The sequence below is a fragment of the Peromyscus eremicus genome, chromosome 13 (assembly GCF_949786415.1).
Source record: "Peromyscus eremicus chromosome 13, PerEre_H2_v1, whole genome shotgun sequence".
Lineage (NCBI taxonomy): Eukaryota > Metazoa > Chordata > Mammalia > Rodentia > Cricetidae > Peromyscus > Peromyscus eremicus.
In genome coordinates, this window is record NC_081429.1 from 1,364,456 (window position 1) to 1,392,188 (window position 27,733).

Here is a 27,733-nt window from a genome sequence, read left to right on the forward strand (position 1 = left end):
GAGAGAGAGAGAGAGACCACGCGGATGGGGGAGAATACGGAAGGAGAGAGTGTGGAAAGAGAGGACACAGAGAGAGCACACCGGCTTTTTAGGCTGGGATGCCATGGCAGGCTGGTGACATAATTAAGGACATAATCCTTACATCGTGACTGTGACCTTTCCATGCGGTAACCAGCGCCGCCACCAGAGCCACTTATAATCCTTTCACCCACCTCTCCTTCTCGTCTCCCTATTGTTGGGATAGGGGGACAGCCTTACCTACCTCATCAGACCCCATAAACCTGCCCTATGCCCCCAAATTTCTTATCCAGCTGGGGTTATAGGGTCTCGCCTTCCAAAGTTCAACTGTCCACTCCTCAGGTCACCTATTCTGTTCTAAACATTACTCCAACCCACAAGGCTATCACTGTAGATAGAAAGCATCTCATCCAGTCTCTTGTAGTCCCTGCTACTAAACAGGAGATTCTGTCCTTTCTGGGGATAGCTGGGGTTTTTTGTTGTTGTTGTTTTGTTTGTTTTTTGTTTTGTTTTTTTGTTTTTTTGAGACAGGGTTTTGCACCTTTCCTCGAACTCACAGAGATCTGCCTGCCCCTGCCTCCCAAGTGCTGGGATTAAAGGTGTGTGCCACCACCGCCTGGCAATAGCTGGCTTTTTTTGGTCTTGGGTTTCATCTTTTTCTCTCCTTGCTCACCCCTCATATGAGGCAGCTCTGGGCTCCCTGCACGAACCCCTCCTTCACTCCATTACTAAACCCTTCCAGAAGCTCCAACAGGCTCTCCTCCAGGCCCCAGCACTTCACCTCCCAGACCTAACTCGTTCCTCTCCCTCTATGTAATGGAAAGACAGGGATTTGCCCTTGGGACCCTAGAGCTCTAGCTGGGACCTTCCTGTGCCCCTGTAGCACACCTGTCAAAGAAACTAGATCTTAACACTCAGGGATGGGCACCTTGCATTCATGCTTTAGTTTCATGTAATATTATATGACCTGCCTTAATATCATACTTCCCAGGGGCCCAGAAGAGACGCTACCAATGGCAGAGGAGTGAGTCTAGATACACGGAGCTCTTTCTTCAGACTCGTTTATTCGTCTGCCACCAAAATTCTGCCTGGTTCTCTGGGGACTGGTCTATATCTTTCCCAGGACAGCAACACCTTCATGTTTACAATACAACATAAGAATTGCGAGGTCCCCACCAGAAGCTCCCTGGCAACTTAATTTGCAACCAAAAAAGGGGGAAGAAAATAAAGGCAGAGTTAGATAGGAGCTGGAATAAATCAGAGAAGGAATTTATGTGCTAGGAACATATCCATACTGTGGTTAGGTGAAAACATTACGATTCTATCACAAATGTGCTCAAACTACAAACTCACAGGTGATAGGGTAAAGAAATCTATAAGTCGCTAAAATAAAACTGCCTCTGTTTTTCTCTGCTACCAGTTTTCTGATGGGGGAGGGGGTACTGATAGCTAGTCAATCTGCATCACAGCTGAAGCACCTGGTGAGAGGAAGCCCCTTTGATCTAAGAAGTTGCTCTGGGGCAGTGGAAGATCTGAACTTGATTTGCACAAAAAAACAAAATTATGCATCTAGGAGGCCAGGCACTTGGCCGGGAGCCAGGTTGTCTCCGACTACCAGGTTGTCCTCTACCTAGTTGAGGGGCTTCAGACGCCTAGCAAGTGGACTGGTAGCTGTTCTGTTCCTCTCTTGTCTTTTTTTTTTTTTTTTTAATTTATGTGTATGTATGTATATGCCTACATGAGTTTATGTGTATTATGTGCATGCAGGTGCTTGAGGAGGTCAGAGGGTGTCAGATCCTCTGGTGCTGGAGTTATAAACAGTTGTGAACTGCCATGTGGGCGCTGGGAATTGAACCCAGGTCCTCTGGAGGAGCAGCCAACGCTCTTAACCGCTGAGCCATCTCTCCAGCCCCCCTCTCTTGTCTTTTAATGTTTGGGGCTGGCCATATCTTTGGATGTGGCTAAAAGGAAGTATTTGCAACAGGCAGATACCCAATTCAAATGCTAAAAAAGGGAGTCGGGAGCTCTGAGCCAGAAAGTTCTGCTTACATGACTTTATCCAAGTTCTTTGAGCATATATGCCTGAGACTGAGGTTCACATACACACATTCTGGGAGAACTATGAGCACAAGGAATTCATAGCAAGATGCAGCTGAATATTAAGGCTGTGTAACACCAAATATTCCGTGACAAATGGCTTTCCATTTGACAGACTCTTGGCCAGTCAAAGTATAGCATATTATATACAGCTGGGCTTTCTATTCCATATCCGTGTGGCTTGTGACACTTGGGCAGCTGCTGAGCTTCTTATTCGGGAAGAAGCTGACCTTTGGGTCACCCACCACTGTCTTCTCTCACCATAACCTGTCCCATCTCCTAACTTATACAGGCTTACACACTTTACCTCCTTCCTGGGTTCTTTCTCTCCAGGTGGCATTACTGGAAGATGCCACACTTACTTTCCAGACTTGCCCACCCCCAACCCACATTGGGGGTCAGTTCCTTCTTTCCCCTCCAGGCCAGTGTCCCCACCCCTTTTCCCTATATGGTAGGGACCCTTCAAGGTAATTCTTGTAACCCCCACAGCTGCTAAGCTCAAGGGCTTTCCTCACTGGATCCATCTGTCTCACCTGAAGTCTTTTTTTTTTTTTTTTTTTTTTAAAGATTTATTTATTTATTTTGTATACAGCATGTATGACCAGAAGAGGGCACCAGATCTCATTACAGATGGCTGTGAGCCACCATGTGGTTGCTGGGAATTGAACTCAGGACCTCTGGAAGAGCAGTCAGTGCTCTTAACCTCTGAGCCATCTCTCCAGCCCTCACCTGAAGTCTTTTATCTTACCCTTCACCACAGGAGAATTCTTCCTCATACACAGTGACACAGACAGGGCTCTGCTCTCTCAAGTTCCAGAGGACATCAGGATCCACTGCCTTGTCACCAATTCCAGAAGAATGTGGTTTCACCTCACAAGCTTTTCCTTCCTGGTTCCCTCTCCTAATTAACTACTTAGCTAATCATTACAGGATCACCATAGAGCTAGAGGCCAAGGACCGTCAAGTATACCCAGGCAGTAAGGAACAGTAACAGTCCAGAGGTATTTACACCCCCAGACCCAAAAGGGTCTGGACTCTGCAAAAAACAGACTTTAATTTAACAACCTATTACTGTTAAATGCCCTCAGCAATTGATCACCTGTGTCTCCTGGATGCTAAACTAATAAAGAAAACAGATGCCTTAAAATTTGTCTCAGATAAGGCTTATCTCAGGTAAAAATTAAAAGCATGTTCCAAGTTTCTCTCTCTCTCTCTCTAACACTAATCAATAAGATTTTTATAGCAGAGTACTAAACATTATGATATCATGGCTACCAGCTCAAGGTTTTAAATTCTTCTGTGAGCTGGGTGGTGATAGCACACGCCTTTAATCCCAGCACTCGGGGGAGGCAGAGGCAGGCGGATCTCTGTGAGTTCAAGGCAGCCTAGGCTACAGAGTGAGTTCCAGGACAGGCTCCAAAGCTACACAGAGAAACCCTATCTTGAAAATTTCTGTGGCTTCCTCCTCCTCCTCCTCCTCCTCCTCCTCCTCCTCCTCCTCCTCCTCTTCTTCTTCTTTTTCTTCTTCTTCTTCTTCTTCTTCTAAGATTTATTTATTTATTATGTATACAGTGTTCTGTTTGCATGTATCCCTGCAGGCCCCAGAAGAGGGAGCCAGATCTCATTACAGATGGTTGTGAGCCACCATGTGGTTGCTGGGAATTGAACTCAGGACCTCTGGAAGAGCAAGCAGTGCTCTTAACCTCTGAGCCATCTCTCCAGCCCTCGTGGCTGCTTCTTAATATGGTTAAAAATTCTTCCGAGCTTCAGAGCCAGCTTGAATCCACCTGGGCAGGTCAGATCTACTCCAGATAAGTATAACTCAAACTTTCTTGGTCCCAGGATGCCCCCTCCCTCACCCTGGGACCCCTCGGGGACCCTCCCCCAGGCAAAATTTTCTAAACCACCTCTTCTGCCTCACCAGCACCTTGTGAGACCCAAACAGTCACAGAGCCCTAAGCAGCGGAAGATGATGGACAATTCCCAAAGCAGCAGGAGACAATCCACTACCTCAGGACATCCGGTTACCTCAAAAGCCCCCTTCCCTACCCCCAAGAGTTAACCGATGCCCACCGAGTCAGCTGGGAGCAGTTTTGGCAGACATGGTGCCCCTATCCCCGTCCACCTGCCATCTTTTTTCAAGAACAAAGAGTCTGGGATGATAGAATTCCTAGCCACGCCCCCATGACCAGGAATATGCTGGGAAGACACTTAGCCATTCTGGGAACTTACTTCCTATGTAGTCCGTGTGCTGTGTGGTCATGTAATTTGTATGCAGTGTGATCTATGCACAAGCATAGTGTAGCTACATAAGCCCATATACTCATGCGCAGGAGAATCCATAAAAGCGGATCCCACACACCCTTCCCCTTTTCCTGCACAATCTTTCAATAGGCCTAAGCACATCCCTTCTGTCCTCCTTCTCCTAATAAACTTATAGTGGGTTTTGTTGTGCCTCATGGCTGTTTGCATGGTAAACAGTGCCACATAATAAATAACACCCCCCACTCCCTTACAGAGATTCTCTGTGTAACAGCTCTGCCTGTCCTGGAACTCATTCTGTAGACCAGGCTGGCCTTGAACTCACAGAGATCCACCTGCCTCTGCTTCCCCGAGTGCTGGGATTAAAGGTGTGTGCCACCACCACCTGGCTATAGCAGGGATTTTAAGAGCAGAGGCTGTGGGTAATCAGTGTGAACATGCATTTAGTTAGCATAGCCCAGAGATGCACATAGCAAGTTGGAGACCAGTCAGAGCTACATGGGACCTTGTTTACTGGAAAAGAAGAATATAAGAATAGCATCTCCAAGTGCTCTGTAGACAGCACCTGACCAGGATGCAGTATAAAAGTTAATATAGAAGGCCAGACATGGTGGCACATACTCATGATCCCAGAATTTGGGAGGCAGAGGCAGGGGGACTTTGAGTTCAAGGCCAGCCCTAGGTTACATAATGAGACTGTCTCAGACAATCAATCAATCAAAGAAATAAATGGAAGGAACATGACTGAATGAGGACAAATATTTAAAACTGATTGAAATGTTTCATTTTTTTTTCCCGTGACAGGGATTCTCTGTGTAACAGCCCTAGCTGTCCTGGATCTCGCTCTGTAGACCAGGCTGATCTTGAACTCACAGAGACCCTCTTGCCCCTGCCTCCCGAGTGCTGGGATTAAAGGCACGTGCCACCATTGCCCAACAAAATGTTTCACTCTTAAATACAGGGAGAGTAGTTCTTCAGTAGTTCTGTACAAAACAGTTGATGCCTGCCTGTAATCCTAGCACTCTTAAAAGTTAAAAAAAAAAAAAAGAGAAGAGAGAGTGAGCAAGCTTGGGTTTATATAAAACTCACTGGCCACCTTTAAGGAGGACAGCATTTATTTAGTTACAGGTAAATAAACAACTTGGGTATGCGAAGGGCAAACAATACAGCATACGATGTGACCACACAATTAACCAGTGAGAATATCTTCAGAACACTGTGGATATGACCAGAGAGCCATTTGGTTTTTTGTTTGTTTTTGCAAGCAGGTCTTGCTTCAGTCTTGCAGGGACCTCTGATTCAGTAGAAGCCACTGCACCCTCAAGTACAGTATATGCACACATAGAAACCTGAACTATCTAACATGGATGCAACTCCAGCTGGGTCAATGGGCAGAAAGTTCGCATCTCAATGCGTAGTAAGCAATGCAAACATCCCCTATCATGGGCCATAGCACCATTCAGCACACTCAACACTGCCTCCTGTTAACTGATGTTGCAGACAATGAGAGGAGCGAAGTAATGTAGTTTTAAAAATACATAACATGTTTAACGGTTCCTAATTGTATGGTAAATACATATACACACGTACATGTATGTGTGTGTTTGTATGTATTTAACAAGAAAATAAATATCACTGCTTCAGCTTTAAAGATGATTATTTATTTATTTTTAAGACAGATTCTCATTATGTACCTCAGGCTGTCCTGGAATTCACTCTGTAGACCAGACTGGCCTTGAACTCTGCCTGCCTCTGCCTCCCAAGTGCTGGGATTAAAAGTATGCACCACCATGTCTGGCTAATATTACCTTTATTAAAACATAAAGTTGTGCTACAGGTATGATGATAAAAACCAGCTCTTTGGCCAGGGGTGGAGGCAGAGACAGAGAGGAAGAGAAAGACAAGTCTCTGATTTCGAGGCCAGCCTGATCTACATAGTGAGACCCTGTCTCAAACAAAACAAAAACCAAGCATGTCTTTGTGTTAAGCCAAATGGAGCACGGCATCTAAATGATCATTTATCTAACTTCCGGGCCATGCTCACATCATTGGAAGTAATATCACGTGTGTGCATCCACAGGTCCTTTGGGGCTCCTGTCTATTAGCCAGCCTGCTCACTACTGATGTTTTCTGGGTGGTTTCACGTACAACCCTTTTCCCTAGTCCTTAGGGCAGGAGACAGTGGAGATGAGGCAGAAGGTTTGTTTAATTACCTGTTAAGGTCCGGGAAGCTCCCCTTGCATTCTGGCTGAAAGTTAGACATTGGGAGCATTCTGCAATTCCAGTTCCTAGCATTCCTGCCTTTAATTATCAAAGATAATTGAGACTGGGATGGATTAATTTTAAGTAAATTTGACCCAAGACAATGGCAGTTCTGTTTGATGAGCAAATTGTGAGTTAAAGTTTCTTGCTTTTGGCATGGAGATGAATCTTAGGGTCTTGAACACATTAGGCAAGTGCTCTTATCACTGAGGACATCCCCAAATCAGCAAGTACACATTTAAGTCATTTAAAGGTATGTATAAATAAGTAAGGCAGTCAGAAATTTCAAAATGATCCTGGGAATAACATTCTGTAGTTATAACTGTCTGAAAATGCTTTAGCTTTAGAAAAATAGAGATCTCAGCTTAGGAAGAGTATTTGATTTTGTGATGTCCCAGATCTTCATGTATGAAACCAACAAAGAGAACTATTTTGAAAATTGTGCCAGGTTCAGACAAGTGAATAATCTATATTGCAAGAGGCACCAGAGCTGGGCTGTTGGCACCACGCCCCCGTGTCAGGTACATGGACAGGTACAAGGCAATCCATCTATAATCCTCACAGCTTGATTCTTTTTTGTTTTTGTTTTTTTGAGACAGAGTTTCTCTGTGGAGGCCTGGTTGTCCTGGAACTCACTCTACAGACCAGGCTGGCCTTGAACTCACAGAGATCTGCCTGACTCTGCCTCCTGGGTGCTAAGATTAAAGGAGTGTGCCACCACTGCCCAACTCTTAAAAAAAAAGATGGTTTACTCTAAGACGATAGCATGAATCAAAGTGTCTGAATCGTAGCCCTTGATGCCACAGTCATGTGTACTAAGAAACACATACCGCCAAGGACATCATTCACAGACCACTTGGGAAGGATTTGTGTTGAGTTCAGCTTATTGCTGAACTCATCTTCTATGACACAATAAACTGGGTTAGAAGGCAGGCCAATTTCATTTCTAAGGAAGAGTTAGAAACTGTACTTAGCTACAGAATTCCTTCATAAAAATATAAACTGTTTTTAAAAATTGTACTAAATTGCATTACTTACTAAAAAAAGATTTGTTCTTGTATTTTATGTGTATGGGTGTTTTGTCTGAGTGTATGTATGTGTGCAACATGTGTGCAGTGGCCACAGAGACGAGAAGACGGCCTCTGAGCCTCTGGACCTGGACTTACAGCAGGTTGTGAGCCAACGTGTGGGTGCTGGAGGCTGAGCTCTGGTCCTCTGCAAGAGCAGAGTGCTCTTAACCTCTTAGCCATCTCCCCAGCCCACAAGTTACAGAACTTTTGAAGTGATAGCCTGCCTTTGTATGATATTAGAGACCAATAACTCCTTGTAAGAGTAATTTATGACACCCAGTCATATTCTTGTGCTCAAAGCCCATTTATCTGGATCCTTTGTGGAAATATAGACTCTTGGGTTTTACCTTGCAAAGAAGTGGTTGAGTTGCAAAGCTTTAATTTCCAGTCTTTGTACGTAAAACCCTAGTCCCAGCGGATGACAGGAGGAGGGGGAAGAGAGGAAGAGAGGGAGGTAGAGAGAGAGAAGGTAGAGACTTTTTCTTCCTTCCTTCCTTCCTTCCTTCCTTTCTTTCTTTCTTTCTTTTTTTTTTTTTTTTTTTTTTTTTGAGACAGGTTCTCATGTAGCCCAGGCTGGCCTGGAACTCACTAGGTAGCAGAGGCTAACCTTGAATCTCCAATCTTCTTGCCTCCACCTAGAGGTGGGATGACAGGCATTTGCCACCATGCCTGGTTTAAGTTTTCATCAGGGCACCTGTATCAACTACTTAATAAGCTCTAAACACCATTGTCCCTAAGACATAAGCCGTTCTAATCACTTCTGCCCCCTCCGGAGGCCATGCTGCGGCATTTACCGCCAGTGACCACACAGAGTGCCCTCTAGCGACCAGGTGAGGTAGGCTGAGGAGAGGACTCAGGAAGTGTTGCAGGACACTAATTAAACATGTGCACTGTCTGTGTACTTTCTTCTGGATTGTTCTACCATTTGAATACAGGGTTGAATGAGCAAAAAGAGTATTCCTACCATGTAAAGCAAACCACAGATATAAAAGGAAAAATCGTATTTTTGTGTGATGTCGAAGATCCACCCTACAAAAACAAAAAAAATACAGATATATTCAGTATGACACGGTTTAAGACAAAATTCAAAGATATAAACTAGGCATTTATTGCTACTTCAAATTTTTTTTTGTTTTTTGTTTTTTGAGACAGGGTTTCTCTGTGTAGCCCTGGCTATTCTGGAACTTGATCTGTAGATCAGGCTGGCTCAATTTTTTTTTTTTTTTCTGAGTTTGGGCTGGGGATTGGGGATGTAGCTCAGTGGTGATCACTTGCCTAGCACACATTAAAGCCAAGGCTCAGTCCCCAACACTGCCCCTCCAATTTATTAACTTTTCTTTGGGATGCTGGGGATGGAACCCAGAGCACTGCACATGTGGCTGCCCTGGGCTACACGGCCAGGCCTCATTCAGAAATTTTTTTTTTGATACAAGATCTTACACATTATACTGAAGGCTGGTCTCAAATTCACTAATGGTTGTTTCATTATTCTTTAATCTTTAATTTTTTGTTTGTTTGTTTGTTTGTTCTTGAGACAGGGTCTCACTATGTAGCCCTGGAACTCACTACATAAACCAAGCTGGCCTAGAACTCACAGAAATCCACCTGCCTCTGTCTCTCAAGTGCTGGAATTAAAGGCGTGCACCACCATGCCTGGCTGTTGTTCTTTGTTTTTAGTTTATTGTGTAAGTGTGTGAACTTTATGTACAGTAATAATGTGCTATGTGGCGGTCACGGAACACTTTGTAGAGTGAGCCCTCTCCTTCCACCTTTATGTGGGCTCCAGGGAGCTAGCTCAGGTCATCCAGCGTGTAGAACTGACATGGCAAGCACTTTACCCACTAAAGCTAGCTCATCATCCCTATTAAACGTGTTATTTGACTCAAAAATAGGAGACCGCAGGTGTGGCAGAGGCAGGTGATCTCTGTGAGTTTGAGGCCAGCTTAGTCATAGCAAGTTCCAGGCCAGTCAGAGCTACCCAATGAGAACCTGTCTCAAAAACAAAACAAAAGTCAAAAAACAAACAGCAAAAAGGAGACTAAAATAAAGGTCATATTCTTTAGATGTGGCTTAGTAAAATGCTCTTGTCCTTTTTCCATCTGCAATCTAAAACAAGATTAAGCACATAATCCAAAAATGAAATGATTCAGCTTCAGAATCTGAAAGCCACACTGATATTGACACCTTAACAAACCCACACCAACTTCTGCTCAGTGACACCAGCTGCCTCCAATGGGACTCCAGTGAGTGATGAGTGCATAAGTGAAGACGCTGTAGCTGGAGAGTGGTCTGTATCTACCTAGAAACAGGGTGGGTGAAGGGACTGGATGTAATTTGAAAGTTAGAAGATCAGGGCAGGACCTGGGGGCACAACAGGTCTGCCATCCCAGCTCCTGGAAGAATGTAAATTCAAGGTCTGCTTGGGCTACAGAATGAAAATTAGCCAAGCTTGCCTCATACCTCTAATCCCAGTACTTGGAAGGCAGAAGCAAGGCAGACCTCTATGGGTTCAAGGCCAGGTTGGTCTGCATAGTGCATTCCTTCCAATAGGAAAAAATAAAAAATGATTGGTGATGTATGTAGCCCAATGGTGATCACTTACTTGCTTAGTATATGAAGAGGCCCTGGGTTCAATACCCAGGAAGGCCAGAAGAGGATGTGGGTTCTCTGGAGCTGGAGTGGTTGTGAGTCACCTGATGTGGGTGCTGAGAACTGAACCTCTGGAAGAGCAGCAAGTGCTCTTAATCACTGACTCATCTCTTCAGCCCCCCCACCCCCATATTGGGGGTTGAACCTACTACCAGTGTGCCACATCTTCAGCCATGTGAACTCCCTATGTAGCTGAGGATGGGTGAGATTTCCTGACCAAGCATGCACCATTACGCCTGGTTGTGATCTCTGTTCTTTGATTTGGAACTTGGGACCTTTGCAGTCCTTTCACCCGTTAACTCAAAGCAATAGCTTCAAAGTGAAACCTGGTTCCCTGTTCAATTGCCTTCCCTTTTCATTTGAGTGTGCCTAATGAGAAGGATAGGTGTCTTTCTCACCAATTAAATTGCTCCCAGCTCTTGGGCAACACTCAAAATGCTTGTTAGGGTGCTAGATTTTATTCAAACGGGGGTTAGCCATGTAGATACTCAAGCTAGCCAAATCTGATTGGCTGGATTTTTTTAAAATTTTTTACTTATTATTATTATTATTATTATTATTATTATTATTATTATTATTATTTGGTTTTTTTGAGACATAGTTTCTCTATGTGCTTTATTTGGGAGCTGGGTGGCAGGCCCCCCAAAAGAGAAAAAAAAAACAAAAAACAACATGTTATAAAATGAACTAGATTGAAGTTGGTGTTGTCTACTGTCATGGTTGAAATGGCTGTGTAATGTCTTGAATTGCATGCTTTCCCTAAATGGAAACACTCAAATGTCTAATGTGGCACTACATTGTACCAGGTTTTTAAATGGGACTAGAAATCTCCCTGAAAAACGGGAAACACGTTTGTTTCTGAAATCACATACAAAAAAAAAAAAAGGTAATTGGAGAAGTAATTTTCTCTGCTGCACGCTAAGTAGCATTTAAGCCCATTTGGGATGTCTAGCAAGAACTGAATGTGGTTATTTAGTCGATCCTATTGCCAGGCACCCTGACCCCATAGTGCACGAATGCTGGGCCTGCATCACATTATGACTTTAGTTTCTTGGCCTGGAGAGTAATTAAACATTCTGCAGACAGCCAACAAATGTCCTTCAGTGTATGAATCAGTGGGAGGAGAGGAAGTAGCCGACACAAGGAGAAAAGGCCCTTCAGACCTGATGGATGGGGACACTAGCCTGGAGTCCCCACAGCAGTGAGGGGAGGCGCCCACAGAAACTTTTTTCTTTGTCTATTTCTATTGTGGTAGTGTTTTTGATTGTTTTGTTTTGTTTTGCTTTGAGGTGGGGTCATATGGATTCCAGGCTAGCCTTAGGCTCCTGATATTCCTACCTCCACCTCCCAAGTTGCTTGCACAACATGCCTGGCCTTAAAGTTCTATCATAACTATATACTAATATAAATATATGTGAAACATATATTTAGTGTTTTTGTGTGAGCACATGCACATGCCTGTGTGTGGAGTGCTTGGAGGTTGTAAGACAACCTGAGTGTGCACCTCCACCTTTCTCCATCTGTTCCTTCGAGGCAGGGTTTCTCCCTGACCTTGAGGTACACGCTTGCTTTCTTTCTTTTTTTCTTTCTTCCTTTTTTTAGTTCCTTTTGGTTTTTCAAGACAGGGTTTCTCTGCATAGCCCTGGCTGTCCTGACTCATTCTGTAGACCAGGCTGGCCTTGAACTCAGAGATCCAGAGATCCACCTGCCTCTGCCTCCTGAGTGCTGGGATCAAAGGCGTTTGACACCAATGCCTGGCTTTTTGTTTTGTTTTGTTTTGTTTTTTTAAAGACAGCATTTCTCTATGTAGCCCTAGCTGTCCTGGAACTCAGAGATCCCCCTGCCTCTGCCTCCCAAGTCCTGGAGTTAAAGGTGTGCACCCCCATGGTGCCTGGCCAGAGGCACTTGTATTTTGGGTTAGACCTTTGACTGCCAGAACAGTAAGATAATGTTTATGGCAGCTTATTCGAGCAGCAACAGGCAACCAAAGGCATGGATGCCTTTGGTGGTCTTTTGAGATAGAGTCTCACCTTGGACTCTAGATCTTTGTCTCTGCCTCTCAAGTGTTGGGACTCTAGGCATGGAGCACCACACCCAGGGTCTGACATGCTGAGTGTAGAACTCAGGGCATCCTGCATGGTAGGCAGGCACTGTATCAACCGAGACACATCCTCAGCCCTGTTCTTGGTTTCTTCTCTTTTAAAAGTTTTATCTATTTAATGTGTGTATGTGTATGGGTCTGTGCCACAGTACCAACATGGAGATCAGAGGACAATCTACAACATTTCCTTCTTTCCTTCCACCACGTGGGTTCTGAGCATTGGACCCAGCTCATCGGGCTTGGTGGCAAGTTTTGCCTGCTGAGTCACAGATTTTGATGTCTTGAGACAGGTTCTGATCATGTAGCTACGGTAGGCCTGGAATTTGTAACAATCCTCCTGCCTCAGTACCCCTACTACTGGGGTGATAGGTGTGTACATCTGGCCTTTTTGTTTTGATTTTTGTTTTTTGAGACAGCTTAGGCTGACCTCTACCTAGCAGTGCTCTTTCTACCTAAATTTCCCAAGTGCGGAGATCACAAGCACGTGCCACCACACCGAGCTCTGACATTGGACTTTGTAAGGGGTGGGGACCCATCCTGCCCCCCAGCATGCACTCTAAGCTCTGGGTACCTCGGGGGCACTCACCTGCAAATGGTGGTCCCAGTAAAGCTGAGATGCCATTGGCACAGATGATGATGCCATAGGCATTGGCCAAGTGCTCAGTGCCAACCAGGTCCTCCGTCACCACCGGCATGAGGGAGAAATACCCGCTGGAAAACCCAATCAGGGCGCAAATGACAGCCAGGCTCGCATAGGTGTGCATCAATGGCAGAAGGAAGATGCTGAAGACCAGGGTGAAGTTAGCAATGAGGAAGACGTTCCAGACGCTGATGCAGGGGAGGTCAGCCACCGCCCCCAGGATCACCTTCCCGAAGATGTGAAGGATTGCTATAATTGAGGTCAGAGGGAACACGTCGTTTTGCTCCGACAGGTTATACAAACTGACGATTTCTGGCAGGTGGATAAAAGGGATGACAAAGCTGCTGTATGCAAACAGAGCCCAGAAAATAAAGGCCACAAACACGCGGTTGGTGAAGAGCGAGGCTGTTCCGAAATAGCCCGAGTACCAGTCCCGGAAGCCCTTCTGGACTCGGACAGTGAGCTGACTCACTGTCTTCAGAACCCGGAAAGCACACATGTTCTTCCTGGGACGGGTTTGACCTTGACACTCCTGTGCTTGAAGGTCACAGACAGTCTCCTCATTCTCAGGCTGTCTGTCCTGTTCTTCAGTCATGCCCAGTGGTCCTCCTGATTTTACAGATTCAGTGGAGTAAGCTGGGAGGGCACAGGGCTCCTCCCCTCCTGGGCAGTTTTCTACCTTCCCAGGAGAGAGGGGCCTCATGAGCGCCCCACAAACACACAGGTTCAAGGACACAGCACCTTGTATGAACATGGCATTCCTCCAGCCATACTCTGCACACAAATATTTCAGCAAAACAGTCATCAGGAATGTCCCAAATCCTGTCCCTGTGGTACTGAGGCCCTGGGCCAGGGCTCGTCTCTTCTGAAAGTACCTTCCCACCATGACCACCGCAGGCAAGTAGGCCATCCCGCTGCCGAGGCCTGCAGGTGAGATGGGAAAAAATACAGGCAGAGTCAGGATCCATAGTGCATAAAGATCACCTGCTGTGTCAGGCGGCTTTCCAGACTGTAGCAAAACCACCTGAGGTAATCAACTTAAAAAGAAGGAAGGCTTCTTATGGTTAGCAATTTTAGAGAACTTACTTCGTGATGCTTTGGGGCATGTCATGGCAGAGAGTCATGACAGAAAAGTAAAGAAAAAGAGGAAGAGAAGACTAGGCATCTAACTATTGGTAGAATGCTTGCCCTAGCATGCATGAATTCCCAGCACCACATGAAAGTGGTCCCAGTCACACCACATGTCCTAACATTTAGGAAGTGGAGAGAGGAGGATCAGAACTTCAAGGTCATTCTCAGCTATACAGTGAGTTTGAGGCCAAGATGGGATGCAAAAGACCCTGTTTAAAGGGGGGGGGGCATTTTCCCAGTTACATATTCCTTCCACCAGGCCCTACTCCCTAAAGAAGCCACTACCTCTCAACGGCCTGTCTTCACTACACAGCCGTCAGGGACACTTAAGACCCAAACTGTAACACCTCCATCTCCTTATACCATTGTACTTTTCCATTCTAATGAAGGAAGGACAGTGACTATGTAAAGAAGTTCCGGGGAGAGGGGAGCCAAGAGGAGCCGCCATTTCCCCATCAAACTGTGCAGTAGTTTCCACCAATAACATCAGAGCAGATTCCTCCTGTAAGATCAGAAGATTCAGAACACAATGAGTTCTAGGCCAGCCTCACCCACAGAGCACGGCCCCGTCTCAAGCAGAATCAAACAGAAAGGAAGTGACACGTCCCTTGTTGGAGCACTGTCCATGAATGAAGCTGTGTGAGAATTGCTGAGAACTTGTGAATTAACCCAGTGAACAAGACAAGTACTGTAACCTCTGTTCCTTCCATAACATGGGTTGCTCCTGGAAGGAGCTTTCGTGCCCTCCCAGGTGTGACACTAGGAGGGGTTTACTTAGTCACCATCATCCTACCCATTGTTATTCAGAGTGATGTTCCCAAGCACAAGCTGCCCTTGTGACTGTATATAGCTTGAATGCTAGTGAGTGCTGCTCACATGACTAACCTAACCCTTGGATTACTCTCAGAATATAAATTGTCTGATGCACTGAATAAAGATGGCCATTGCATGAGACCTTACTTAGTCTGCCTCATTTCTGGTCTTCTACTCTCCCAGGTTCACGCCTCCTGCTAGAGCAGTAACAGTCCCTAAGCCTCCTGCCAGTGTCAGTGAGGGCAAGACAGAGTCCTCAGCAATGGGCCAAACCTGGACCAATCTTTATAAAGCTTATGATCACAAAGATAGAAGTCTAGAATTTCTTAGAATGTAAAATAGACAAAGTAAAAACAGCCCACAGAGGCCAGCAGACAGCTACAGGACAGAGGGGCTTGCTGCCAACACACACACACACACACACACACACACACACACACACACACACACACACAGAGAAAGGGGCTGGAGAGATGGCTCAGTGGTTAAGAGCACTTGCTGCTCTTGCAGAGGACCCGGGTTTGGTCTCTCTCCCGTGTTAGCACCCACATGACAGCTAACAACTACCTGTAATTCTTGTTCCAGGGGGTCTGATGCCCTCTTCTGGCCTCTGAGGGCACTGCACAAATGTGGCTCATATACATGCTGGCAAAATTCCCATAAACATAAAATAAAAATAAATAAATCTTAAAAAAAAAACCTCTAAAAATATTAAAAATACATCAACCATGGTCCATCACCAGGTCCACATACTCCTCATGGGTTGATTGAGTTTGGGCCATCTGTAACATCTACCTGCTATTTGAGAAAATTAACAAAGTAAAAAATATAGAAATGATATACTATCTAGGTGACTGTATATCTAAAACCCTAGCTTGATCCTCCAAGAAATGAGAAACTCAAATCAATTTCTGTGGCTAGTGTGGACTTTTGAGACCTTGCCGCTTTAGGAGCTGGCTAAAAAATGTCACTGCAGACAGACTCTGCAGTCATACCCTCAGCTCCCAGCTCATCTGACATCAACAATGCCACTGGACCACACTGCTGTGAAAGGAAACCCTCCCCTCTCCTACCCCATTACCCCCTCCCTCACCCGGTTCCACTCTTCTCTGGTCCTGTGGTAGTTGTTAATTCTCTCCTTCTATCACGTGGGTCCCAGGATGTAACACTTACTTGGTGGTAGGCACCTTTGCCTGCTAAGCCATCTCATTTGCCCAAGACAAATCTTTTCAAAAAAGAGATTAATTATATATTAATTATTAATATATTATATATATATTTAAAAAGCCTCCTCAATGAGTGTGTCTATGGCTATTCTTAAAAAAAAAAGCCCTAAGTGGATGAAGCACAGGGGTCGCACCTGAGAAATGTACCATGAGGATGTGCTGTTGTCTGAATATCTTACATCATACAAAAAGTGCTTTTCCAGCATGCATGAGACCTTGGGATTGATCCTAGCACCACATAAACCAAGTATTGTGACACATACACCACTAATCCCAGAGCTCAGAGGCAAGGCAGGAGTATCAAGGTCATCCTTGTTTAGATACAGAATTTGAAGCTAGCCTGGGCTACATGAGATCCTGTCTCAAAAAAAACAAAACAAAACTCAAAACCTAGGGTTGTAAGCTGCCCAAGTGTGGGTGGTGGGAACTGACCTCCAGTCTTGTGGAAGAGCAGCAAACACTTACCTGCTGAGCCATCTTTCCAGCTTCTAATGGAACAGTTTAGATCAAACCCAGGGAAGCTTTTAAAAACAATGATTTAAAGACTCTTTACGCCATCCCTAAGCTTCAACAAATCTCAACTCACAGCCAATTTTGTAAATACCACATATTATTTTGAAGCAAATGGAGAATATATTATCCTGTGTGTGCATATTTTAGGATAAATCTCCAAATGTAGGAATCATTTAAATGACATAGTTCTCATATCATTATCTCACTGGAAAAAAAAATCCTTTGATACTACTAAATATCCAGAAGGTGCTCAAATTTTCAAATGTTTCCAAAAAAAAAAAAAAAAAAAAACAACCCAAAAACTTGCATGTTTAAACTGCAGTCCAAAAAGGGTTTTACACATTGCTGTTTGTTGTTGCCTATTTTAAGTCTTTTCCTAACCCCACCCCGATGCCTCTTGCAATTTATTTTGTTGAATTTGTTTAAGACACTAGGTGATTTGTTCTGTGGCACTGACATACTTTGGATTTTGATGGGTCTCTTTAGCCCAGGCTAGGTGGAATTTGTGGTTAAGGATGGCCTTGAAATTCTGATCCTAGCCAGGTGGTGGTGGTGCATGCTTTTAATCCTGGCACTTGGGAGGTAGAGGCAGGCAGATCTCTATGAGTTCCAGGCCAGCCTGATCTATAGAGTGAGTTTCAGGACAGCCAAGGCTGTTACATAGAGAAAACCTGTCTTAAAACAAAAACAAAACAAGTTTCTAATACCTTTAAAAATTATTACTATTATTATGTGTATATCATGCCTGTGTGTGACTGCAGACACACACACACATACAATAACATGCATGTGGAGGTCAAAAGACAACGTTTAGGACAATGGTTCTTAATACGTGGGCCACAAACCCCTTGGGGTCCAAACGACCCTTTCACACAGGGGTCGCATATCAGATAGCCTGCATATAAGATATTTACAATCAATTCATAATAGTAGAAAAATTACAGTTATGAAGTAGCAACAAAAATAATTTTATGGTTGGTGGGTCACCATAACATGAGGAACTGTATTAAAGGGTCGCAACATTAGGAAGATTGAGAACCAGTGTTTTAGGAGGTGGCTCTTTCCTTCCACCTGGGGATCCAAGAGCCACTTAGGCTGTCCAGGCTCGTACCTGTCACAGGCAAATACCTTACCTGTGAGCCATCTTGTCAGCACACTGACACCAGGTTTTAGTGTCCCATTCCTTGTCAGGGACCAAACATGGACCATGGAAAAGTACTAGCTAGGCCAGAGAACAAGCCCCTGCCCTAAACCAGATGCCTCCAAAGATAAAGAACAGGTCAGGCATGTCAGGTAGCATAGCAACAGAACAATGGGCCCTGACCAGTGACCTTACCACCTAGCAGCCTCACAACTTGCACGTAGTCCTTCACCTGCACGCCCCCCCTTCACCTGCACTTACGGCACGTCGTGTACCCCTTCCCTCCTTCCTGCCCCCTCTCATGCTATATAAGACTTGTTGAGGAGAATAAAATTTGCAGCTTGATCAGAACACACTGTCTTGCTGTCTTCCTTTTGTATCTCCCCCATCCCTTTCATTCTCTCCTGCTGGTGGGTCGCCCCCCCCCCCTTGACACCCCGCTGGCCGGGGCAATTCCTCTTGTCTTAAGCGATATGTTTGAGTTTATGTCATATTTATGCTACACGTATGCTACTATGTTTGTGTGTCAGCTGACATTTACCGAGCACTTTAGTATGTACCATCGTGCTTAGCATTTTATGTAAATTACTCCCATCATTTCAATATGCTACTCTGGTACTCTTACTTGCTCGATTTGCACATAAGGAAACTGAGGTGTAAGGAGCTTCAGTGACAAGTCTAATGTGCCTATTGTCACACAAATACTAAGTGGCTACAGAAGGTGGACACAGATGGGTGCAGCTCAGTGGTAAGTGTGCTTGCCCAGGAGGAATGAAGCCCTCAATAAACCAGGCCTGGTGGCACACTGCTGCAATCCCAGTACTCAGGAGGTGGAGGTGGGGGCATGAAAAGTTCAAGGTCCTTCTCAGCTACACAGTAAGTTCAAGGCCAGCCTGGGGACACATAAGGACCCATCTTATAACAGAAATGAATAAATAAATAGACAAAACCTTTTGTTTTTACATTGTTTGTTTTCTGAGATAAGGTCTTCACACATAGTCCTGACTAATTTTAACCTATTACCTTGCCTGAAGCTCCCAAGTGTTAGGATTATAGACATGCTGTGTATCACCGTATCCCAACCAATAACTTGTCCTTGCTTTGTTTTTTGAGACAGGGTCTTGTGTAGCCCAGGCTGGTCTTGAACACACTATGTATGTAGCTGAGGATGGGTCTTGCATTCTGGATCTTCCTGTCTCCACCTCCTTAGGGCTAGAATTATAGCTATGTACCACCACATCTGGATCTTTTCTTTTGTTTATGGTTTTGTTTTCGATTTTTGAGACAGGGTCTCACTGTGTATTCCTGGCTGTCCTGGAACCATTCTGTGTACCAGGACTTTGAACTAATAGAGATCCTTCTGCCTGTATCCTGAGCACTGGAATTTCCTTCCTTCTTTCCTTCCTTCCTTCCTTCCTTCCTTCCTTCCTTCCTTCCTTTTATTCTGAGAATGAGTCTCACTATATAGCCTGGCTTGAAATTCTCTATGTAGTCCAAACTGAACTCAAACTTTTGGTAATGCCCCTGCCTCTGACTCAAATGCTGTAAATGCATGTACCACTACATCTGGCTTTCTTCATCAAAATAGCTTTCAATTCTGATTCAACAATTCATTTTTGAGGAGGATCAGAGTTCTGTTTCCACAGAGTCAGGCAGGATCAGCTTCACCAGAACACAGGGTTCCAGGAAATAACTACTCACTGTGTGAACCCCACAACCTGTGGGTAAAGGAAATTATGGCTAGGAATACATTTTGCAGAATGCAAATCACTCTGCATGGTGTTCAGTTTTAATCCATCCCCTGCCTGTGTGCTAGATTGGCTTCTGAGAATCTCGACCTGCCTGTGGCTTGTGCTAATTCATTCATCTGAACAGAGCTGAAAGATAAATGACTATTCCATTATTCACATTTAGTTCTATATTTATTAATGAGACAATGTCATTCATTTCCCTAGAAATTTGTTTACTCCCTTAAATTTGTGTCATTATCCCCCCTTTCCCATTCTTCAAAGGAGAAAGATCTACCTTAGCACTCAGGAGCTGGCATGAAAGTTTGAATTTTGTTCTATTTGGGAAGCTAAATACAGTTGCTAGTAAGTTACCCACACATAAAGGACATTTAGCATCTATTAAAGTTTTTCTTGGGTCAATGGATAAGAAGGCTTGCTATGCAAACCAAGGATCTGAGTTTGGAACTACAATGTCCGAGTAAAAAGCTGGATGTGGCTTTGTATATTGTAACACTAGTGGGGTGGGGTGTCACCAGCAGGAGGATCTCTGGGGCTTGTTGACTGCCAGCCTAGCTCCAGATTCAGTGAGAGACCCCGTGTCAAACAATAAGGCAGAAGATGACAGAATGGCACACACGCACACGCACGCACACACACACACACACACACACACACTTCCAAGATGAGAACAGAATGCCTTAAAATTTTTTTGAAGATTTGTTTATTTTATTTTATTTGTGTGAGTGTTTTGCCTGTATGCATACATGTAAACTGTTTTGTGTGTGTGTGTGTGTGTGTGTGTGTGTGTGTGTGTGTGTGTGTATGTGTGTGTGTTATCCACACAGGTTAGAAGAGGATTTCAGATCCTCTAGAACTGGAGTTACAGATGGCCATGAGCTGCTATGTGGGTGCTGGAAATGGAACCTGGGTCCTTTGCAAGAACAAGTGCTCTTAACTGCTGAGCCATCGCGCTACACCATCAAGAGAATGTCTCAGTGGGTCTCTTTTCTCCACAGTTAAATTCGTCATCTAAATGCACAAGACACTGAAATAAAAAAAAAATGTTAAACCATGCTTACCAGCTGCCACTCCAAAGGTAATAAAGAGAGACTGCACGTTGGCTGCATAGGCGCTCAACACCCAGCCGAGGGAGTTCACCAGCCCTCCAATGATTGCTGTTTGGCGGCACCCACAGGTGTTAATGAACAAGCCGATGAAAGGTCCTGCCACAGAGCAGTGGAAAAGGCACTGACTAGAGGCTCCTTGTTGTCTTAGTGTCCCCACACAAAAAGTTAAAGAATAAAACATTACCAGGGCTGCTTAAAGAAGACCAAACCAGGGCTAGCGAGATGGCTCAGCAAGAAAGGGGCTTGTGGCCAAAGCTGCCAACCTGAGTTCGAGCCCTCAAACCCACTTGGTAGAAAGAGACCAGATTCCCACAGGTTGATGACCTCCACACATGCACCCCCCAATAAACAAATAAATATAATTTTTAATAACATAGGCAAAAACAAAACATCTTATGATGGGGTCTCTGCAGGTGTCAAGGCAGGTAACCATCTGAAAAGAGGTAAAAAAGCCCGTTCAGATTGACTTGGTCAACCTGGATCAAACTGGGAAGTCTTATGCCAGGCAGTTTATTGTAAGCATATTTAAACACAATAGAATTTGAAAAGGGTTTTCCAGGCTACAATCATTCCAATTACAGGTACACAATAAAGCTTAAGGAGTGACCACATAGAAACTCCTTTACAAAGTACATGTGACCATGAAGGTGGGTTCTACAGCTAAAAGGCCTGGGATCTGGTGTGGTCTCTGATGAAGATAGCACAGAGGTCAACAGGCCATAAAGTACATGTGACATCTCCCCTAAGGATGGGTTCTATTAACTTGGAACTAAAGATAAAGGTCTAGGGATAATCATTCTGGGGGGGTTGGATGAGGTCAGCCTCTACAGATAGCAAAGGTCACAGGGTCATTGACAACACCTACTCCAGCTTTCTGGCTGGAATGCAGGTATTTTATTGAGAAGAGGTAATGCAGTATTTATTGTCCACTGAGGAGACACCCCTAAGTGAATAACATTCTGGTTTCCCTTGAGATCTTTGGGCACAAGGACTTTTGTGCTCCCATCAATCTTAAAGTATAAAAACCTTGCAGATGTATATAATCTCATCAGAGAACAAATGATTCTAGACTGGAAACAAGCAGTCAGCCTCACTCTGCCTACAACAGAAGTCCTTGGCTAGTGTTCTAACAGGATCCCACCTGGCATGTATTTTCTCGACCTTACACAAAGTTTGAAAATGTGTGGAATAAGCAAACACTTGAAAATGAGAGAAATCACACACACACAAATTCAGTAGCAACCCTGATGAGTTTCCTACCTATCCCCAACTGACTGGGGCCATGTGATGGCTGACCCTTTGGCTTGGCCACACCCTCTCAGGCTAGTAGCAATTTCTACCCTTGCCTCTTGTCTTCTTCCTGGCCTTCTAGCTTCCAATGCAGATGAGGTTAAATTTCACTTATGACATTTGTTCATGCATCGTGTGTGTGCATGTTTGTGTGGGTGACTGTGCCTTGGTGTTGGAGTGGGAGTTAGAAGGAGTCCATTCTCTCCTTCTACCATATGGGTTTGAGGGATGGAACTTGGGTTGTCAGCAAGTTGTTAGCAAGTGCCCAACTGAACCAACTCACTGACCCACACCAGAAATTTTTACTCGAGTTGGGTTTTTTTTTTTTTTTTTGAGACAGGGTTTCTCTGTGTAGCCCTGGCTGCCTTGGAACTCACTGTAGACCAGGCTGGCCTCAAACTCAGAGATCCACTTGTCTCTGCCTCCTGAGTGCTGGCATTAAAGGCGTGTGCCACCACTGCCCAGTCTGACTCCAGTTCTAAAGGAAACATTGGAAAAGGATTTTCATAAAGATGACTACAGCCAATCACAGAACACCCAACGCGAGCAAAACTTAAAAGGACTTGCTGTCTTCAATACACTCAGGCGCTGCTTTCTCCCCCAGTTCTCCTCTGAGACCATTAGGCTACAATTTTTTTTGGTTTCATGCAGCCCAGGCTGGCCTTGAATTGCCTATGTAACCAAGGATGACCTCGAACTTCTGACCCTCTTGCCTCCACTTCCCAAATGCTGGGATAACAGGCATCTGCCACCATGCTTGGTTTATTAGGTGCTGGGGGATGGACCCCCGGGTTCTTCATGTATGCTAGGTAGGTGCACTACAGCTGACCTGCATCCCCACTCCCAGGATGTGCATTTTTGACACCCTGTAGAGATCCAAGATGGTTGTCATCACTTTATATGGTTATTGAGTGCGACGCTTGAGTGGGGTTTTTTGACTTAAAAACTAATTTAGGGCTGGAGAGGGGGTTTCCGTGGGTAAAAGAAGATAGCTGTGCAAGTCTGATGACCTGAGTTCAATTCCTGGAACTTACATTGGAAGGGAGAGAGCGGATTTCTGAAAGTTGTCCTCTGACCTTTACACGCATCACACTCATACATTGATAAATAAAATAATTGAGCTCTCAAGAGTTTCCCTGCTTAGCCCACACTAAAAAAAAAAACTTCCCTGTGAGGTCTCTTTCTTCTGTGTGCAGGAACTGGTCCTCCCACAAGGCCAGTGCATTAGTTACTTTTCTCCTGCTGTGACCAATCCTGATAAAAACAACTTAAGGGAAGATTTGTTTGAGCCTGGGTTAAAGGGGTTCCTTTATCAAAGACACCACCGAGCCTGGCCACATTGTGTCTGTCATCAGGAAGCAGAGAAAGACAAATACTGGCGCTCAGTCAGCTTCCTCCAGACCCACATTTAGGGTGGGTCTTACCTCTTTAGTCACATCAACACAAACTCTACAGAGGTTTGTCTCCCAGTGACCCTAAGTCTGTCAGATTGACAGTGAAGAGTGAGCATCGTACTGGGCAAGTGTTCTACCATTCAGCTACAGCCCAGTCTTGTCTGCTGTGTGTGTATGTGCTTAAAGATTTATTTTATTTTTATGTATTTATTTATTCACTATGTAGCCCCAGCTGGCCTGGAGCTTGCCATGTAGACCTGGTTGGCCTGGAAGTCACAGAGGTCTACCTGCCACCTGCCTCTGCCTCCCAAGTGCTAGGATTAAAGATGTGTACTACGACACCTAGCAAGATTCATTTTAAAACTATATTTATTTATTTCATGTGTATGAGTGTTTTGCCTGCATGTATGTATGTGTACTACATGCATGCCTGTTGCCTGCAGAGTCCAGCAGAGGGAGAGAGATCCCCTGGAACTGGAGTTTGAGATTATGAGGTACTTATGGGTGCTGGAAAGTGAACCCAGGACCTCTGCAGGAACAGTCAGTGCTTTTAACCACTGAATCATCTCTCTGGTTTCATTATTTTGTTTTTAATTTTGTGTATGTCTGTGTATTATGGGTATGTGCATGTGAGTGCAAGTGAAGGCGGAGGTGTCAGGTATTCCTGGAGCTGGAGCTACTGGCAGTTGTGAGCCACTTTAGGTGGGTGCTGGGAACCGAACCCAGATCCTCTGCAAGAGCAGCAAATGTGCTTAACCACCCAGCCATCTCTCCAGCTCCTTGTCTAGAGTCTTTGAAAAATGCATAACTTGAAACATGAATGTAAAGACTTACTTAATAAATTCTGACATTAATAACAACAACTAGGTTAACTTCTTTTTTTTTCTTTCTGTTTTTTTTTTTTTTCAAGACAGGGTTTCCTCTGTGTTGTTTTGGTGCCTGTCCTGGATCTTGCTCTGTAGACCAGGCTGGCCTCGAACTCACAGAGATCCGCTTGGCTCTGCCTCCTGAGTGCTGAGATTAAAGATGAGCACCACTACCACCGCCTGGCAAGGGTTAACGTCTTATAACAGACTTATTACATACTAAATATATTTTTATATAGTACATGCTATATATTAATATAATATTAATATATATTAATAATTTATTAGTAATAAATTAAATATATGTATATTATATAAATATAAAATCAGTCCATTGTTATGAACATCTGGATGAATTCTTGGGAGTTCTGAAATTGAGATACCATAAGTTTGATTATATTTCTTTATATACATTAAAAAACATTCAATTACAGGTCCTATGGAAGAGCAGCCATTAATCTTAACCACTGAGCCATTTCTCCAGCCCCACATTTTACTTGATATACATTCACACTCACTCAACCATGCCATAGTTGGGGACCAAGTGACCCAAAATGGAACATGTGTGACTCCTAGTTTTGCTGCTGACAGCCCTTTGACATATGAAAGACCGGCAGTAACAACGTAACAGAAAGGATTCAGAGGTGAGCTTTTATGATATGCACACTTATGAAAATTTCTAAGGCATTTAAGAGAAATGAAAAGAAAGGAAAGCCACAAGTCAGGGTGAATATTACTAGCTAAAGGATTTTACAAGCCAGAAGGAAGGCGTTAGCTGCTGTACTGACTGGCTTAGTTTTTGTTTTGTTTTTTGTTTTTTGTTTTTTTTTTTGAGACAGAGTTTCTCTGTGTAAACAGCTCTGCCTGTCCTGGAACTCACTCTGTAGACCAGGCTGGCCTCAAACTCACAGAGATCCTCCTGCCTCTGCCTCTCAAGTGCTGGGATTAAAGGCAAGCACACCACCACTGTCCAGCTTAGTTTTGTTTTTTAAGTATTGCTCATGAACACCTGGCAGGCATTACCAAGAGCTAACTGCCATTACAGCAAAATGAAAAGGACTGATTCCACAAGACACATGCATGCACGCATGCAGCATGCACACGCACGCACACCAAATAATAAAAAACACTTGCCCCACACTCTTGGGACAAAAGGAACACTAAAACCCAGACCCAGTGATTTCATTATGGCTCTTGTTTGGGAACAGATGATTGTGAGCCACCACATAGGTTCTGGGAACTGAAAGAGCAAGTGTTCTTCACCACTGAGACATCTCTCAGTCCTGCCCTAGTTTTAAGACCAACGAAGAACTGAAGGTGTCAATAATGTCATAGACATTTGTCAACAATATTTTTTGTTTGCTTGTTTTTGGTTTTTGAGGCAGGGTTTCTCTGTGTAACAGCCCTGGCTACCCTGGAACTTGCTTTGTAGATCAGGCTGGCCTTGAACTCACCTGTCTTGAACATCTGTCTGCCTCTGCCTCCCTAGTGCTGGGATTAAAGGCATTTACCACCACTGTCCAGCTACCAACAATCTTTTCACATACATATTTGTGCCCTTGGGTCTAATGTATGCTGGCTGTTCTGGAACTCGCTATACAGCTGAGGCTGGTTTTGAACTCCTAGTCCTCCTCTATGGTGGTTTCAATGGGACATTTCCCCCTTAGGCTCATGTATTTGTACACTTCATCCCTTGTTGGTGATGCTACTCGGGAGGTTATGGAATCTTTAGGAGGTGGAGCCTGGCCGGAGGAAGTGGGTCACTGGGGGTGGGCTTTGAGGGTTTATAGCCTCACCCCACTTCCTGTTTGCTCTCCCTGCTTGTGGCATGTACACAGAGACATGATCTCTCAGCTTCCTGTTCCTGCACCCACACCCACTGTGTCCTGCCATGCCTCCCTGCCAGGATAGACTCTTAACCCTTTGGAACCATAAGCCAAAATAAGTGCTTTCTTCCATGAGTTTTATTACAAACGGAAAGGTAGCCAACCCTGGTTAATCTTTATCTTTTAAAACTATTCATCGAGGGGCAGCAGATGCAGTGCAGTGGTAGACTGCTTGCTTAGCATTTGTGAGGCCCTGGACCTGATACCCAACAGTGCCCCCAAAACATTCACAAAGTTAAATAACCTGAGTGAGGTGGTTCATGCCTGTAATCCCAGCATCTGGCTACGTACTGAGTGTAAGGCCAGCCTGGGCTATGTGAAACCCTGTCTCAAAACAATAGAAATGTTGCCAACTCTAAGGAACCACTGAGTGAAGGCCAATTCCAACAAAAGTGTTAAACAAGCAGACGTGATGAAAGTGAATCATCAGTTACAAAATCAGTGTGGAGGTCAGGGGGATGGCTCAGCAGGTGAAGGCACTGGCTGACTCTAGTCCGGCAACCTGAGCCTCATCCCCCAGGACTGAGATGGTGGAAGGAGAGAATCAACTTCTACAAGTTGTCCTCTGACGTACACAAGGGCCTTGGAACACACACACACACACACACACACACACACACACACACACACACACAGCTAAATGGTAAATTTGGTGTTCTGAATATTTTACTTCAATTTTAAAGTTGTTGGTGGTGATAATCTGACCCCTAATGTTTCAGGACTGTGATGAATTACTCTCTCTCTCTCTCTCTGGATGAATTACTCCCAACAGCGACTTGTCATTTTATAGCCACCCCCTCTTAGAACAGGTGGCAGCGAACGTACCCACGATCAAGGTGATGCCCATACTCAGGGAGCTGACCCAGGCGGTCAGGCCACGGCTCTGGTGGAACTCTTCAAGCCACTCCACGTTGAGGACTCCCAAGGCCATCTGTGAGCCCATGATGAGGATGTGTACAAAAAAGGAAGAAAGGACCATCATCCAGGCCCACCCGCCATCAATGTCTGGGTGGGGCTTCAGGGCCTTCTTAGCCTTGGGATCATCTTCAAGGTCATACCCGATATCTTCATGACTTGCATACATGGTTCTAAGGTTTTCTGAAACACATACAGTAAATAATTTCATCACACATTGAAACAAACAAACAAAAAACCCACCTTCCTTGTCTTCGGATAGCTCTACCTCCCACTGCAATCAAAGCAGCTTCAGGGTCAAGTAATGCTCAGATTAGAGTTTGTCACTGGTAGGTCTGAGTACATGCTTTACTTCTTTACAGATCACTTTAAAGTCTGTCTTTGGGCTGGAGAGACGGCTCAGAGGTTAAGAGCACTGACTGCTCTTCCAGAGGTCCTGAGTTCAATTCCCAGCAACCACATGGTGGCTCACAACCATCTGTAACGAGATCTGGCGCCCTCTTCTGGCCTGCAGTCATACGTGCAGACAGAACACTGTATACATAGTAAATAAATAAATTATAAAAAAATAAAGTCTGTCTTTATAGCCACTTCATAGATAC

General features: G+C 44.6%; 1 protein-coding gene across 1 annotated transcript; it reads right to left on the reverse strand.

The window, feature by feature from the left end:
* Positions 1 to 8,254: 8,254 nt before the first annotated feature.
* Slc16a14 (solute carrier family 16 member 14) lies at positions 8,255 to 27,300 on the reverse strand. The gene is made up of 4 exons (XM_059278597.1): positions 27,042 to 27,300; positions 20,733 to 20,876; positions 13,046 to 14,023; positions 8,255 to 8,738 (listed from the first exon to the last, which is right to left on the reverse strand). The coding sequence occupies exons 1-4, from the start codon at positions 27,298 to 27,300 to the stop codon at positions 8,587 to 8,589; spliced, it is 1,533 nt and encodes a 510-aa protein (XP_059134580.1). The 3' UTR covers positions 8,255 to 8,586.
* Positions 27,301 to 27,733: the final 433 nt, after the last annotated feature.